General features: G+C 41.7%; 1 protein-coding gene across 5 annotated transcripts in view; it reads right to left on the reverse strand.

Moving 5' to 3' along the window:
* ANKRD42 (ankyrin repeat domain 42) overlaps positions 1-16,124 on the reverse strand; it is an 86,294-nt gene that overhangs the window by 62,137 nt on the left and 8,033 nt on the right. For 4 of the 5 annotated variants that reach the window (XM_027848346.1, XM_027848347.1, XM_027848345.1 and 1 more), the window contains one exon: positions 7,993-8,100. The exons of the other annotated variant lie outside the window; for it this stretch is intronic. In XM_027848346.1, coding sequence (XP_027704147.1) covers positions 7,993-8,100 — 108 coding nt within the window. The remainder of the gene's footprint in view (positions 1-7,992; positions 8,101-16,124) is intronic. 5 annotated transcript variants of the gene reach the window in all.

The raw sequence follows: 16,124 nt of genomic DNA on the forward strand, positions 1-16,124 counted from the left end.
ATCTGGGTCCAGTGGCAAGCTATAGATCAAGATAACTGGAGATAGCCTTGGATACTGTGGGAGACCTTAGCCTTTTTAAGCTAAGGTCTTTCCCAGGTCTCAGTTTGTCCGAGGCAACGCCCATTCAATGATTAAGGCAGGCTGAGAAGAAATGAGACAAGAGAAAGGCCTCTTTTACCTAGTACAAAAAAAAAAAAATCAATCCGAGAGGGGAAGATTCTCAGGGTTCCTGGCCAAAACAGAAAACAAATGCTATTAACACTCACTCTGAGCCATCACAGCCCAAACAATAAACAAATGAGGATCGGGCAGGAGACCTATTGTTGACCAATCTATGAGAGCCAGAGCAAATGCTCTTTATTATGTATTCAATATCAAGAAGTAGAGGCTCCAAGCCACATTGATTAGTCCCCCAATGAATGTTTTACGGGAGGAAATGAACAATCACACAGGATGAGAAGCCATGGATGAGTCGCAACCTATACTGTTGGAAGTAATCCACATCAACGATCACAGATCAAAGTATTAAATAAGTTAGAAAAATAGAATTTTGGAGCAGTTAGGCAACCCAATGGATAGAGCACTGGGCCTGGAATCAGGAAGACCTGGGTACAAATCCACCCTCAGACACTTACTAGCTGTGTGATCTTGGGCAAGTCACTCAACCCTGTTTGCCTCAGTTTCTTCATCTGTAAAATGAGCTGGAGAAAGAAATGACAAACCATCTCATATCTTTGCCAAGAAAACCCCAAATCAGGTCATAAAGTGTCGGACATGACTGAAAGGACTGAACAACAATATCCATTTTTAGAATAAGGTAAGGGAGATATACTTGTAATTAATAAGTACTACAAAAAGTAACTTGAGAAAACCAATATACAGAAATATTGTATGTTTATGATATGCTTGTTCAGTCACATTTTAAGGGACTTTTCACTATAATGAATAATAGCAACTCACATTTCTATTGTTCCAGAAGGCTGAAAAAGCACTGTCTATCAATAAGCCATTGTGGTAGGTAAAGCAAGTAGTATAGTCCTGATTTTAGAAAAGAGAAAACTGAAAGTCTGGGAAGATAAGAAAATTATGGAGTAGTAACGTCTCCATCACTGTGACTATTCAAGTGGAATGGAAGTGACAGGATACAGGCCCAAGCCGAGACTTTTCCTCCTTACCCCAAAAAGAATTTGGGTCCCATTTGCCTACAGGCCCTAGAAAACTCCACCTTGGATTCTCCTTGAACTCTCCCCCTAGCTCAAGGAAGTCTCCAATGTAGCCTAAGGCTATAATCCTATCAACTGGCCTTTCATTACCACCTACATCCAGTCTCCCAATTTTCTGTTACCCTTAACCTAACCCAGCCCTCTATTATCTGTTACCCCAAGCTGGCCCCCAGCCACTTCCCACCCTTGATCCTATCTAGACCTTATTTTACCTCCCAGTCACTCCCATCAAGATCTTCCCTAGACCCCTCCTCCAGTCACCCCAGTTCATAGACCACTCCCATCAAGATACCCCTTGTCCCAGACCCCTCCTCTAGTCACCCCAAGCTACTTGTCCACTCCTAGATCTCTCCTACAGTCTTTCTGTATATAAGGTCCATCTGGCCTCCATTAAGGTACTCAGATTCCTTAAGAAATTAGCCAATGCTCAGATTCTTTAAAATTTGGCCCACTTGCATTAGCGATATAAATGCTCAGATTCCTTAAGAGTCTAGTCAATGGCTGAGACTTGCTCAAGCCCCTTTGTCATTACAAATGTCACAAATGTTCAGATTCCTTAAGAGTATAGCCAATATGGCAGATCTTTAATAAACCTTGTCTTTGGCTGAAAGAAGGCTTGGGTTGAATTAATTTGGGCAGGACCTACATCTCTTGCTCTCAATATTTTGGGGTCCCAGCACCCCTAAACCTTAACATAACCATCTGCTCCTCAAGAATGTCATACACAAGAGTCATGCTTTGGTAGCTAGACTGGATAATATCTGAGGTTCTTTTCACCCTTCTAGGATTATAGGCAAGCCTGTTGAACTGTATAACTGAACAACATTTATTATTTATACAACTCACTCAATTTGCATTTAACCATATATTGCCTGTACTGTTACTTAACTTGTCATATGCACATCTAGGTTCTCAATGAATAAATATTGAATGGATAGATGCTCTATATTAGGTTATAGCTAGTTAATTTGATAAACTACTTCACGTATTAATGTGTTACCTTGTCCCCAACCTTGTACAGTGCCTTTCACATAGAAGATAAATAGTAAATGTTAGCTGAAGTGAAATAGAGATACAAATTCCTTAACCCAAAATAATAATCTAATTAAAACCAGCAATTAGAGCAGCTGGATGATACAGTAGATAGAGTGCAGAGCCAGAAGTCAGGAAGATCTGAGTTGTTCAGATATTTACTAGCTGTTTGACCCTGGACCAGTCATTTAACCCTGTTTGCCTCAGGTTTCCTCATCTGTAAAATGTGATGGAGAAGGAAATGGCAAACCATTCCAATATCTTTGCCAAGAAAACCCCAAAAGGGGGGCAGAGCCAAGATGGTGAAGTAAAAGCAGTGACTTACTTTAGCTCTCCCCCAAACCCCTCCAAATACCTGTAAAATATGGCTCTAAAGAAATTCTAGAGGAGCAGAACCCACAAAAGGACAGAGTAAAACAAATTTCCAGCTCAAGACAACCTGGCTAGTTGATGGGAAAGGTCTATTGGGACAGGCTAGGAGAGGAGCACAGTTCAGCATGGGCCTCACAGGCAAAGACCAGGCCTCAGCAAACCTAGAGCAGGTCTCAGGGGACTGAATCACTAGCAGTTGTAGCGGTTTCCAGACTTCTCAATCCACAAATGCCAAAGACAACTTCGAAGGTCAGTAGGAACGGTCTGTCAGACCTGCGTGAGAGAGGAGCGGTGTCCAGCCCAGGTCTGGCACAGCCCTGGGGCAGTGGAGCTGATCAGAGGGGGATTGCAGGGATCTTTTTGCTGGTGGTGAGGCAGGATTCTCTTGCTTGGATCTGGGTCACAGTCCTGGAGAAGGAGCATTGGCATGACAGAGCTTGTGGTGGTGGTGGAGAGGGAATCCTTCTCACAGTTCAAAGGGAGAAAAGAGTGCTTGTGGTCACTCACAGACCACAGCACAGGCCAGGAAAGGAGTAAACACCTCTCCTTTGATCATACCACCTTGGAAAAACTGAAAATTTACAGGTCCCTAGAAGTACCTCTGAAAACAGCTGCACAAAACCCCTGAAATTTGGGACAATACATCCTCCACATTGGAAGCAGAGCCCTACCTTAACAAAGAGTTTAAAAGTCAAGTAATTGGCTGGGAACATGAGCAAATAGCGCAAAAAAAAACCTTCGGACTATAGAATCTTACTCTGGTGACAAAGAAGATCAAAACATACAACCAGAAGAAGACAACAAAGTCAAAGCTCCTACATCCAAAGCCTCCAAGAAAAATATGAATTGGTCCCAGGCTGTGGAAGAGCTCAAAAAGAATTTTGAGAAGAGAAGTAGAGGAAAAATTGGGAAGAGAAATGAGAGTGATGCAAGAAAATCATGAAAAACAAGTCAACAGCTTGCTAAAAGAGACCCAAAAAAATACTGAAGAAAATAACGCCTTAAAAAATAGACTAACCCAAATGGTAAAAGAGGTCCAAAAAGCCAATGAGGAGAAGAATACCTTAAAAAGCAGAATTGGCCAAATGGAAAAGGAGGTCCAAAAGCTCACTGAAGAAAATAATTCCTTAAAAATTAAAATGGAGCAAATGGAAGCTAATGACTCTATGAGAAATCAAGAAATTATAAAACAAAACCAAAAGAATGAAAAACTAGAAGACAATGTGAAATATCTCATTGGAAAAAAAAACTGACTTGGAAAATAGATTCAGGAGAGATAACTTAAAAATTATCAGACTACCTGAAAGCCATGATCAAAAAAAGAGCCTAAACATCATCTTTCAAGAAATTATTAAGGAAAACTACCCTGATATTCTTGAACCAGAGAGTAAAACAGAAATTAAAAGGATACACCAATCACCTCCTGAAAAAGATCCCAAAAGGAAAATTCCCAGGAATATTATAGCCAAATTCCAGAGTTCCCAGGTCAAGGAGAAAATATTGCAAGCAGCAGAAAGAAACAATTCAAGTACTGTAGAAACACAATCAGGATAACATAAGATTTAGCAGCTTCCACATTAAGGGATTACAGGGCATGAAATATGATATTCAGGAGGTCAAAGGAAGTAGGATTAAAACCAAGAATTACCTACCCAGCAAAACTGAGTGTAATCAAGGGGGGGGGGGGGAATTGATATTCAATGATGTAAAGGAATTTAATGCATTCTTGAGAAGCCAGAGCTAAATAGAAAAACTGACTTTCAAATACAAGACTCAAGGAGCCGCTAGGTGGCACAGCGGATAGAGCACCAGCTCTGAAATCAGGAGGACTTGAGTTCAAATCCAGCCTCAGACTAAACACCTGACACTTACTAGCTGTGTGACCCTGGGCAAGTCACTTAACCCCAAATGCCTAAAAATTTAAAAATAAAAAAAATTTTTTTTTTAAATCAAATACAAGACTCAAGAGAAGCATGAAAAGGTAAACAGGAAAGAGAAAGGGAAGAAAGATTATACATGTGTAGTCATGCAAAACACTTCCATACTAGTCATGTTGTGAAAAACTAACTATATTTCCCTTCATCCTATCCCACCCCCCATTTAGTCTATTCTCTCTTTTGACCCTGTCCCTCTTCAGAAATGTTTGCTTCTGATTATCCCCTCCCTCAATCTTTCCTCCCCTCTATCATCCCCTTGCTCTCTTATTCCTTTCCCCTCTATTTTCCTGTGGGGTAAGATAGATTTCTATACCCAATTGAGTATGTATGTTATTCCCTCCTTAAGCCAAATCTAATGAGAGTAAGATTCACTCTTTCCCTCTCACCTCCTCCCACTTCTCCACTTTAAAAGCTTTTTCTTGTCTGTTTTATGTGAGATAATTTACCCCATTCTATCTCTCCCTTTCTCTTTCTTCCAGGAAAGAGGGTGGGGGAAAGGGAGAGATGGGGAAGTGAATGTTGAAAACTAAATATAAATAAATAAGAAAAGAAAACCCCAAAAGGGGTCACAAAGAGTGAGACACAAATTAATCAAATGAACAACAACTGTAACTAGTAAGTGTTGCAATGGAGCAAAGTTTGGCTGGGTACTCCTTGTTCTCCCTCCTGTCACAGGAATTTTGGGGAGTGGCTAATGATTTCTCCGAGACCACACCTTTTTCTGCCTACTAGGCAACCCTGTGGACTAGATCTTCCCTCTGGTCCACACCTCAGTCCTACCTCTTCGTGTTAGAGGCTGAGAATTTGCCTAAGGCATCAGAAGTCTGAGTAGCCCACAGAGTCCCTGTGGATCCTTTTCTCTAGGGTCTTAAGGAGTTTATAAAGGCTATTAATACACATCGTCATAAAATCACCAAATTCTCTCACTTTAGCTCTGAAGCCCTCAGATCAGAAACTAATTCTGACCCCCAGGACAGGCCTCTAGCCCCCTGACCTATCCTCTTAATGCTGTGAACTCCCCAGCTAATCACAAGCCTTCTCCTCTTCCCCTCTTTTCCCAGCACAGTTCAGACAAATATGCAATACAGAGTATTCTTGGATTTTATATAAATCCTTATTCAAAGGATTCATGGATTTTATATAAAACAAAATCAATATAAAGAAACAGCTTAAAGAAATAGCCAGAAAAGTTATATGGAAATGTCTCTGAGCAAATAGGCCCCTGAAAGAGCACCTGAGGAGAGTAAAAACTGTCTTCAAGCCAGTCCTTTGCTAACCTAGCAGAGGGTGGGCCCTACAGCCAGCCTTTTATACTCTGTGGTTGTTCAACAATTTCAGTCATGTCTGATTCTTTGTGACCTCATTTGGGTTTTCTGGGCAAAAATGCAGGAGTGGTTTGCCATTTCCTTCTCCAGCTCATTTTACAGATAAGGAAACTGAGACAAACAGAATTAAGTGACTTGCCTAGGGTCACACAGCTAGGAAGTATCTGAGGCTGAATTCGAACTCAGGTCTTCCTGATTCCTGGCCCCGAACTCTATCCACTGGACTACCTAGCTGCTACACTTAGTCCCTTCCTATTTCCAAAGCTCACATTGCAAGACACCTACACAGATCCTGACCCCAAGCCCTGCTGCTATTTTCCCATTTCTCCACTCTGCTCCATCTCTGTCCTGTGGGTAGGTGGGCTGGCCGGCCCATTCTTTCTTCCATCTGTTCCCTCTGCTCTGCTGCAGAACAATTCAAAAGCTTCTGGTCCAGTGGAACTTTGGTGGCTAGACCCAAACCTTCAAACAGACCAGTCTCTCTCAGAACAGAGAGGGAATATTGTCACTTCAAACTACAAATCCCAGGATACCTGGCTAAGTTTTTAACTAAAAATAATAATACTAACATTTGTATAGGTACCAGGCACTGTGTTAAGCCCTTTACAAATATTATCTCACTTGATCACGACGACAATATCCCTGGAGGTAGGTGCCATTACTATCCCTATTTCACAGATGAGAAAACTGAGGCAGACAGCAGTTAAGTAATTTCCCCAGGGTCATACAGCCAGATTTGAACTCAGGTCTTCCTGACTCCAGGCTTGGTTTTCTATCCACTGTGCTACCTAGCTAGATCTTTATTTACCCTGCCTATGGGGAAATCAGCCCAAGACCTATCCAAACAGAAATAAGTCTGCCCCTCCGTGGATACCCTGCTACTTAACAGTTAAGGAGGAGGGGGGAAGGAGGATGGAATGGGATGAGAGAACTGAGAAGCCTACTTCCAGAAAGGCCTGATGACCTATAATGGAAATGCCTTGCTCCCTGATTTGAAGTATCCACATATATTCTATAACTGGTTCCAGTCTGCTAAAATCTTGATAAAGACAGGGCTTATTCATTGGCAATGTAGCCAGAATTGATATTGCATTCCAAGTGCACACACCAGCCTAGTCCCTGGGCTGTAGCTCCCTGCGGCTTGCCTGTTATTCACGAAGGGTGAGGAACCACTGAGGCTTCTGAGGGGAGCAGCCTGGGCCCTCTCTCCCCTGGAGTCAACAGGAAGTCAAGGAGGCAAGTCCATGCTGTATCTATCATCCTTTCCTGCTTTTAGCCAAAGGAAGAGTAGCAATAGCTAAGACCTTGTGAATTTCAAAAGAGCGGTACAGCAAACTACTAGAGGTCCAAGAGTCGGAGGAACAAAGCACCAAAGAACCTGCCCGACTAAGCCTGTCAGTAGCTGAAAGCAGACTCATCTAGTGGCTGTACCACAGCTGAAAGTAAACTTTCCATGTTAATTAAGTCCATGCTGCATTAAGTCTGAGCCCACACTCCCCAGGACCTAAGGTGGCAGAGCAGATGGTGTGCTCCCACATATTGGGGGAAAAATGTTTCTGCTTCTGTTCTTGCTTTATCTGAACAAGGATATCTAAATATTCTTCTGTAAAAGCTAATTGACGTTAATTAGTTAAATGAAACCAGGTCTTAACCACTAGCAGTAACCAGTGGAGAGAACACAATAGAATGGGGGCCTCCAGCAGACAGCGTTAAAGAAAGTTTTTTCTGACCCTTCAGGAGTGTCCCAAGAACCCTGGGGGGAGCTGTAGGTAGCTCTATTCTGGGAGAGTGAGTCCAGAGTCTTGCTACATAAGGACAGTAGTTTAGGATTCAGTGACAAGCCACAGGATAGAGATTTTTTAGTAAGCAAGCATGAGCTTCTGGCATTTGTCAAAATACACCACAAAAATCAGGTTCTGTGTCTTACATCAAGTTCAATAAATGAAGAGTTGATAACAAGAACCCCTAAATAATGAAATCCTAAGAACCACCACCTTTAGAATAAAATAATGAGAATAACAAAAACATTTCAATAAGATCCCACTCAAGTGAGCAGGTTCATTAATATTTTTAAAAATCCATTTAACAAGAATTTCTCTTTACCTGCATACAAGCATCTTGACCCCTGATTGCAGCAATGTGAGCTGCTGTCCAGCCCCCTGGAGTTACATTTGTAATGTCAGCCCCATGCCACAGCAACCAATGAAGACACTAAATTAAAGAGAATGAAAAGGTTAAAATGCAATTATATCACACAGATTATTCTAATGGACCTCAGTAACAACATATCAAAGATTCACCACTCGGTACTGTTTTATGGATATGAATCCTCATTATCTGATTCACTAAATCTTTTATGCTGCCCCCAAACCCTTGATTTTCATGTCATTTCAAAATTTCAAAAGATGTGTGATTTCATCTGTATGGGTATTCCTCTATAAGAGAGATTGCAACCTTTTACACCTTAGCAAACTGTCTTCATGTGCTAAAATGGCCAAAAATACTCATTTTGTTGTGGCCAACCCTCTAGTAATAAACCTCTCTGAGTTTAGCTAAGATGACAGATGACAGACACAGTTAGCTTACTTAGTCTTACTAGTAAGACTTTCCAACTCACAGGGCCTACCAGAGTGTGCATTCCACTGATATAACTTTCCAGAAAGTTGTCCTCCACACCCCAATGAGGAAATGAAGAAGTTTAACAGAGACCACATTTCAACTCCACAAGCTTATTCAAACACAGTAAATGTATCACTTGTAGATTTTATTTAGTTTCATATAAAATTATATTACTTGATTGCTCTAAATCAGTGACATCAAACTCAAATAGAAAAGGGCCACTAACCTGAATAAGGATCCCTGTAGGCTGCATATTGACTTAGAAAACCACAGATAAACATTTGTTTTATTATATTTTTATTTATTTTGCTTAATATTTCCAAATTATATTTTAATCTGGGTCAGCTTCAATTGGAGTATTATGGGCTAAGCAGTTATGTAACACTTCAACTCTAAATAACGGTCACTTATTTTTATAATGATAGACTATGCATTCGTAGTCACCACACTTGCTATCTCTAGTTTGTACATTTAAAAGTGCTGCTGGAACTAGGAGAAAAATGTATACAAATAACTTGAAATACTTAAGAATTCTGATCAACACAATGACCAACATAAGGATTTCATGATAAAGCATGCTGCCCATCTCCAGACAGAGATGATTGACTCAGGGTATAAACTGAGACGTATTTTTTTTTGGACATGGCCAATGTAAGAATGTAAGTTAGATTGTACGTATTTGCTAAAAGTCTTACCCTAAATACCCCAGAATGTGATTGCTTCCACTGAGGATCAGGGTGCCAGCCAGCTTTACCAACTGAAACTGAGGAGGTTGAAAGAGATCAAATAAAAACCTGATGAGTCATTGGAGCAATGACTCCTGAGAGTGTGGTCTAACGAAGCCAATGCAGAAACTTTTTCTACAACAGAGTTCCAGGGGCTTGAGGAGCTCTCTGAAGACTTACTGTGACAAAGGCATCTAAATCAATTAAAGGCTCCAGACCAGAACTTCCCTTTGTCCCTTTTTAGGTGACTAAACATGAATTCCTATTGCAGCTGACTCCCCATAGGGATCTGCCAGCAGGGAATAAAGTTCCTAAAGGAAATAAGTTTGATAGATTTGATCTATGCAACACCTCACCACCAAGGTTTACACACCCTATGATCAGCCTAATTCAGGAGCAATTAAATCCAGCCTTCTGGGTGAACCCACACCTGAATGGCACTAGGTTTTAGCTCTGAGTCTTCCTTAACACACACTCAAACAGAAATAGACAGATCAACTGGTGAAATTTGAATAGAAAATTGGGATAGCAGTTGCCATCAGGGAAAATATTGATGTGAGTGAAAATAGGTGATCCAAGGATGGTGGGATCCCTCCCAGTGGGAATGACATCTTCTTCTACATGGAGCTTTGAATTTGGCTTCTGAAAAATGGAGTTGAAAAAGCAATTGATCAGCAGCCTATGGGGATGTTAATAAAACTGTTTCATGATATCTGGCACAGGGACAGGCAAAGATTGTGAATTATTATTTATCATTATATTGTTTGGGAAAATTATCATCATACTGTTTAAATCCAACTTTTTACGATTAGAGATTGTTTAAACCCAGAATGATGTCCCAACCTCACTAATTCTCTAGGAATGCTGAAGATAGCTACAAGGAATTTTGGGTTCCCCCAGGTCCTAGATCCACCCAAAACTTTTTTTTTTTAAGGCAATTGGGGTTAAGTGATTTGCCCAGGGTCACACAGCTAGTTAAGTGTCAAGTGTTGGGTCTGAGGTCAAATTTGAACTCAGGTCCTCCTGACTTCAGGGCCAGTGCTCCATCCACTGAGCCAACTAGCTGCCCCTACCTAAAACATTCTTGTTTTGGGTCTCCACACCCAGTCTTGTTCTGGGTCCAACCAAGCTTATGTTCTGGCTTTGCCTAAATTTTGTTGAATATTTACATTTACTCATATCCACTTCAATCTACCTTGCTTTCAAGCTTCTCTCTTGGCAAAATTGCTTAACTGCATACATGGGATTAGTATGTGGGTACCCTTGTCTAAATTCTATAACAATGTAGACCTTCCAGAGCATGGACAAGAGGGAGCCACACCTCCTTTCCAGCCTGTTCTCCTCTACCAAATGACTTAATAAATTTCTTTCTAAAATTATTTCAGATTTTGGGGTTTGTTCTCATGACCAAAAAGACCCTTCAGTCACATTCATGTTTAAGGCATCCCCTAAGGTTCCCTGTCCACTTGGTAGTTCTGAGCCACTCACGCCTTTGTAGCCTAACTTCAGGGACTTTGGGGAAGACTCCATCTAGGTCAATGTCAAAGCCAACGTTCCACCAAGGCTTAGATCATCCTAGCTACTGAACTTCAAGGGGACTAGAAGCCATATGCCTGAGCTGTGTGTGGGAGGGGAAAGGGAACCCCAAGGATACAAAGGCTATTGGACAGAGTAGCCAAATTGCTCTAATACCAGGGGACTACACATGGACACAAAGAACCCTGATTTTCAGAAGGAGATTCAGGGAGATCACTTTGCTCAAGTGGAAGTGAAAGGCATTATGTGTAGGTCACAGTGGTGGCTAATCAGAGAGTGTACTGTGGAAATGGACATTACGAGCTTGTGGAGGAGAGTACCAGTATGAGTCCTTTCAGGATACTCTATGCTGGTCACTATGAGTAGGGTCAAATGGAAACCCTTGAAGTTACCTGATCCATCTCATATAGTCACAATCAAACAATATGAGGTCTCTGGAGGGAATAGGAGAATGGAAGATACTTCCTCTTTAATGATGGAGATGAAAGAGGTCATACCAACTCCCCTTATAACTTCACATGGCAACAATAAAGGCAGATGGTACCTGGCAGTGTATTACAAGGGAGCTGAACAAATTCATCATGCCCATCACCACAGCTGTTCCTGACCTCATCTTTGTGGTGGGCTAGGTATCGCAGGCCTACAGGTGAGTGGTATGGGTTTACCAACTTTGTCAATGCTTTTTTTCTCTATTTCTGTGACTAAGACTAGTCAAGACCAATTCACTTTCACCTAGAAAGGAATTCAGTAAACCCTCCCTGTACTTCCCCAGAGCTACTTAAAGTCAACCTCATATTGCCACTGTCCTGTGGGCAGAGATCTGAAAGAGACTTTATTTCTTGAAGGCCTTGAGGTACACCACTACAATGACAATGTAATGTTGACCCAGTCTGATGAGGCCACAGTAGCTTATTTGGATTGGATAAAGGTTTATGAAGGACAAGGGGGAAGAAATTAACCCCAGAAAATCCAAGGTCCTCAGTCAAGTTTTGGGAAAATATAGTGGATAGGAAGAACCCAGATAATTCCAGACAGAGTTCTAATTTACTGAAAAAGGCTTCCTCAAAATCTAAAAAGCCTAGAAGCTTAATGGACTTTCTAATTCTGAACAATGCACACTGTCTCCACTCGCATATCTTGATGGCCCCCATTTAAAAAGTCACCCAGAGACCTGAATCCAGTTCTTCACTGTTTCAAGGCCAGATCTCTATTCATTGTCATAAAATACACATTCAAAATTACAATTAACCCACAGGTTCTCCATATATAGAGAGATAAAACAATTGGACATGTTTATACATACCACTACTGTGCTAATAATACATTTATGTACTTGTGTTTGTAATGTAATATAATGTAAATGTGCAGAAAAAATTTAATTTCCTCTTTCTTTGTATATAAAGCATGGTTTCAAAATTGACCTTCTTTCTTCACCAATTAAAATTTTTAAAATGTAACTTCAAAAAAAAAAAAAAAGTCACCCAGAGTCTACCTGTTTTGAGTGGGGTCTTGAACAGGTAAAGCCTTTAAAGACCTAAAGTAGGCTACCCAGTAGTATATCTCACTGATTGCTTACACCTCTGTGGTGCATATGTTTTTGGAGGTCTCTATCCACAAAGATCAGGAAAAACAGAGCTTTTGACAGGCTTCTAAGGGTAGCCAGACCAAGTAAACATCAGGTTTCTGGAACCACAAGCTTCCAAAAGCAGTCATTCACTATATCATTTCTGAAATTCACTTGCTTTCTTGCTCCTGGGCTGTAATTGCTACTGAGCAGATGACACGAGGTCATTCCATCACCCTTCACCCAGCATTGTGCATCATGAGCGTGGTGAGCAACATGAACCCTCTAAAAAGATAGGGAAGGCACAAAAGGCTCTTACTGTTAGGTGGAAATGGTACATTTAAGATCAAGTCTGTCTCGGCCCCTTGAATACTAATGTCCTTCACAAACATGGTGCAATTCTTCCAGAGGCTGTGTCTAAGCCCCAAACACCCTGCCTTCTCTGCTGGCCCAATAGACCCTGCCTATGAGGACCAATCTCCTGAAGAATAACATTTTGATGCCACTAGGTGGTGTAGTAGACAGAGCCTGGTGTCAGGAAGACCTGAGTTCATGTCTGGTTTAATACTATTATTAGCTAGCTGCATGATCCTGGGCAAGTCATTTACCCTCTGTTTGTCTCCGTTTCCTCAACTTATAAGATGAGGATAATAATAGCACCTACATCATAAGGTTGGTATGGGGATCAAATGAGATAAAGATGAAGTGCATAGCATAGTGCCTAGTACATAGTGGCGCTATATAAATGCTCATTCCCTCCCCCTCTCTTCTCCTTTCTACCTGGTTAGCTGACAGTTCTACTCATTACAAGAGTTACACAAAATTGGACTTCAACACCAAATAATTTGATAACAGAGACTACTCTGAGGGATGTGGGTCCTGGTAATTCCTCCCAGAAGGCTGAGCTGCAGGCTGCAGAGTTGGCATGTGAGAGGGCCTTGAACTAATTAATTAATTAATGATTTATTAAATACTAACTATATGAAAAGCCCTGTGCTGGGAATACAAATAGCAAAGTCAGATGGTCCCTCTCTCAGGGAGCTCACATTCTAATAAGGGAGACAACACATGGAAGGTTTCAGAAAGAAATCAGATGAAGTCCCATGGACCTTAAGGTACAGCAGCAAAGCAGATGGTAATGCCTCTCCTTTAATGTCATTTCCACAAATAAAATCATATCAGTTTCTGATTTTGAACCATTTGAAAGTGCCAAGGGACAGCTAGGTGGTGCAGTAGACAGAACTCCAGCCTTGGAGTCAAGAGGACCTGAGTTCAAATCCAGCCTCAGACACTTGACACTTACTGTGTGACCCTGGGCAAGTCACTTAACCCTGATTCCCTCACCAAAAAGAAAAAAAAAAAAGAAACAGTGTCAAGGACTTGGGATAAGAATGTTCCTATTTGTATCTTCAGTGGCTGTGGCTGTAGCACCTCCAGAGCAGGTCACATCTCCACAGGGGTTACCATCCAGGATAATGACTGCAGACAGTGGGCTTGAAGAACAGGCTCTTGGCCTCAGAGTATGGCCTAACTCCATCAGGATCTGAGGAGAGATGGTGGTGAAGGTGGTGGTGGTGATTTGACTGGCCTGGTACCTACAGCGTCCTGTCTCTCCATCAGGGTGCCTTGCTGCTTCAGCCAGGCTGGCTTGCCTTGAGGGATGGTGCAGATAAAATCTCTATCTATACTGATTCCTGGACAGTGGTCACGTGTGTGGCCAAGTGGGTAGGAAACTAGAAAGAACAGAACTGGACAACCAAAAGATCTTCCCCCGGTTAAGGCTGCCCCTGGGGAAGCAAGCCCTCACAGGATAGATCCTTTTTCCTTATGGGCCTCCTGCCCCAAAGACCTGAGGAAGAGCCACAAGTAGACCCACGACACCCCATCTGTTGGGTTTCCCACCCCTTTCACCTCAGACAGCAGACACTGCTAGATGCTGGAATGGCCTTCTCAAACAACAGCTTTACCACTCCACCCCTAACTATCATGGTTAGTTGTCCCACCTCCCAGAAGCCACGCCCCCAACAAATTAACATTACCCCAGAAAGAAGGAGGGCTCTCCATTTCAGTGATTTTTTGGTTACAACCTCCAGGATAACTTGTTTGATAAGGACATACTCCACCTGATCTTTTCAGGTCCTTCCTCGTTCCACTCCCTGAATGGAGTCACCTGGACCTCAATGACCCTGCTGCCTCAGTGGGTCCATACACTCTGGGAGAACAGCTCAGTTCCCTCCAGTTGACATGTCTCTTTTTTCAGGATATGGTTTGAACCACTCCTTCCCATAGAGGCTTTGGTACACCATAAGATGGAATTTTTGGGAGGTGCCCTACTTTCTAATGACATGAGGGAGGTGAAAATCTATGCCTACTAATGACTACTGTGAAATTATACAGAAGAAAGGATATCCCTAAGACAACATGAAGGTAATCCTGAGTCCCTGAAGAAGATAAGAGACAGTCCTTACCCAGGCCCTGCAGAAAAAAGGGAAATCACTTCAGTAGAGGCTTCTAAAGGGGAAAAGATTTGGAATCATCCCCCTGATGGGGTTCCTGTGGCCAAGGAATACTGAGTGGATGACTGTATAGGAAAAGTGTTGGTATGAACTTAGGTCCTGGGACAGGTTACATACAAGAAGCTTATGATACCTTATCCACTTTACTACAGATGATCCAGATTTATGACAAAGAATCTATGACTGTGCCTAAGATGTCATCATTTGTGCAGTGTCCCTGATGTCCCTGGGGCTTCTCTGGCCCCAACATGAATCAAGAGACCAACTGTGAACTGAAAAGTTTTGGCATCACTCACCACATGGACCAGATTACTGAGATCTGATATTTGGTCCTTCCAAAGTGGGGAAGAAAAGCCTAGATTTTCTGGCTTTTGTTTTCCACTATATTTTTCTTCTTTTTCTTTATGGTGATTTCCTCAAGGAGAGAAGCTAATCATTTTTTTTTCTTTTTCCTTTTCTCTTAGCACTGCCTATGCCAGGACTGTCCAATAAAAGTTAAATTGAAATGATAGAATCCTTAGGACCTTGCCACTATGGGATGGTATGTAACTGATACTTATACATACTAGAATTCTCACCTCCCCCCACCCCCAACAAGAGTTAGGCTTATTTTTTTCCTAAAAGACAACAAAGCTGAACTGAATAGTCCAGGCTTGATTAGTCCAGGATTGAACTAACCTTTACAGAAGCTTCTTGAGAGCCAAGATGTGGAGATGAGGAGGGAGAATATTCCCTGAATGGAGGACTGCCAGTGAAAACGCCCAGAGTGTCTTGTTCATGAAACAACCTGAAGCCTCGTATCGTTGAGTCCAAGAGTAAATAAGTGGTGGGGTATTAGGTGGAAAAGACTGGCAGAGTACTACTTAATTGCCAAAATAAATCTTCAAAGTCCAAAACTGTTAGTCAACTATTTTTCCATTTTATTAAAAAGTATAATTTTATGTGAGTTAGTTTATAAATCTTAGGCAAGAAGCAGTATGACACAATGGATAGAGAGCTGACCTTGGAGTCAGAAGACCTGGGTTCAAGGTCTTCATGTTTCTGACACTCACTAGCTGTATGAGTTTGAGTAAATGACTTAAGCTTTCAGAGCTCCCAAGCTAGTCTTTCTGAGGCTAAGTTTCCAAGCAGTTGCTGATCTGAATTGGTAGAAGGGGTTCCCTCACCATGAATTCCTTTAAAGCAGTCAAATTACACGACCAGACCAAAAAAAAACCTTAAAGTACTTTAAGCTGTCTTTTCTTTTAGAACATATGCTAGCTCAGAAGAGCCAGA

The sequence above is a fragment of the Vombatus ursinus genome, unplaced genomic scaffold (genome assembly GCF_900497805.2).
Source record: "Vombatus ursinus unplaced genomic scaffold, bare-nosed wombat genome assembly UNPS02005659.1, whole genome shotgun sequence".
Classification (NCBI taxonomy): domain Eukaryota; kingdom Metazoa; phylum Chordata; class Mammalia; order Diprotodontia; family Vombatidae; genus Vombatus; species Vombatus ursinus.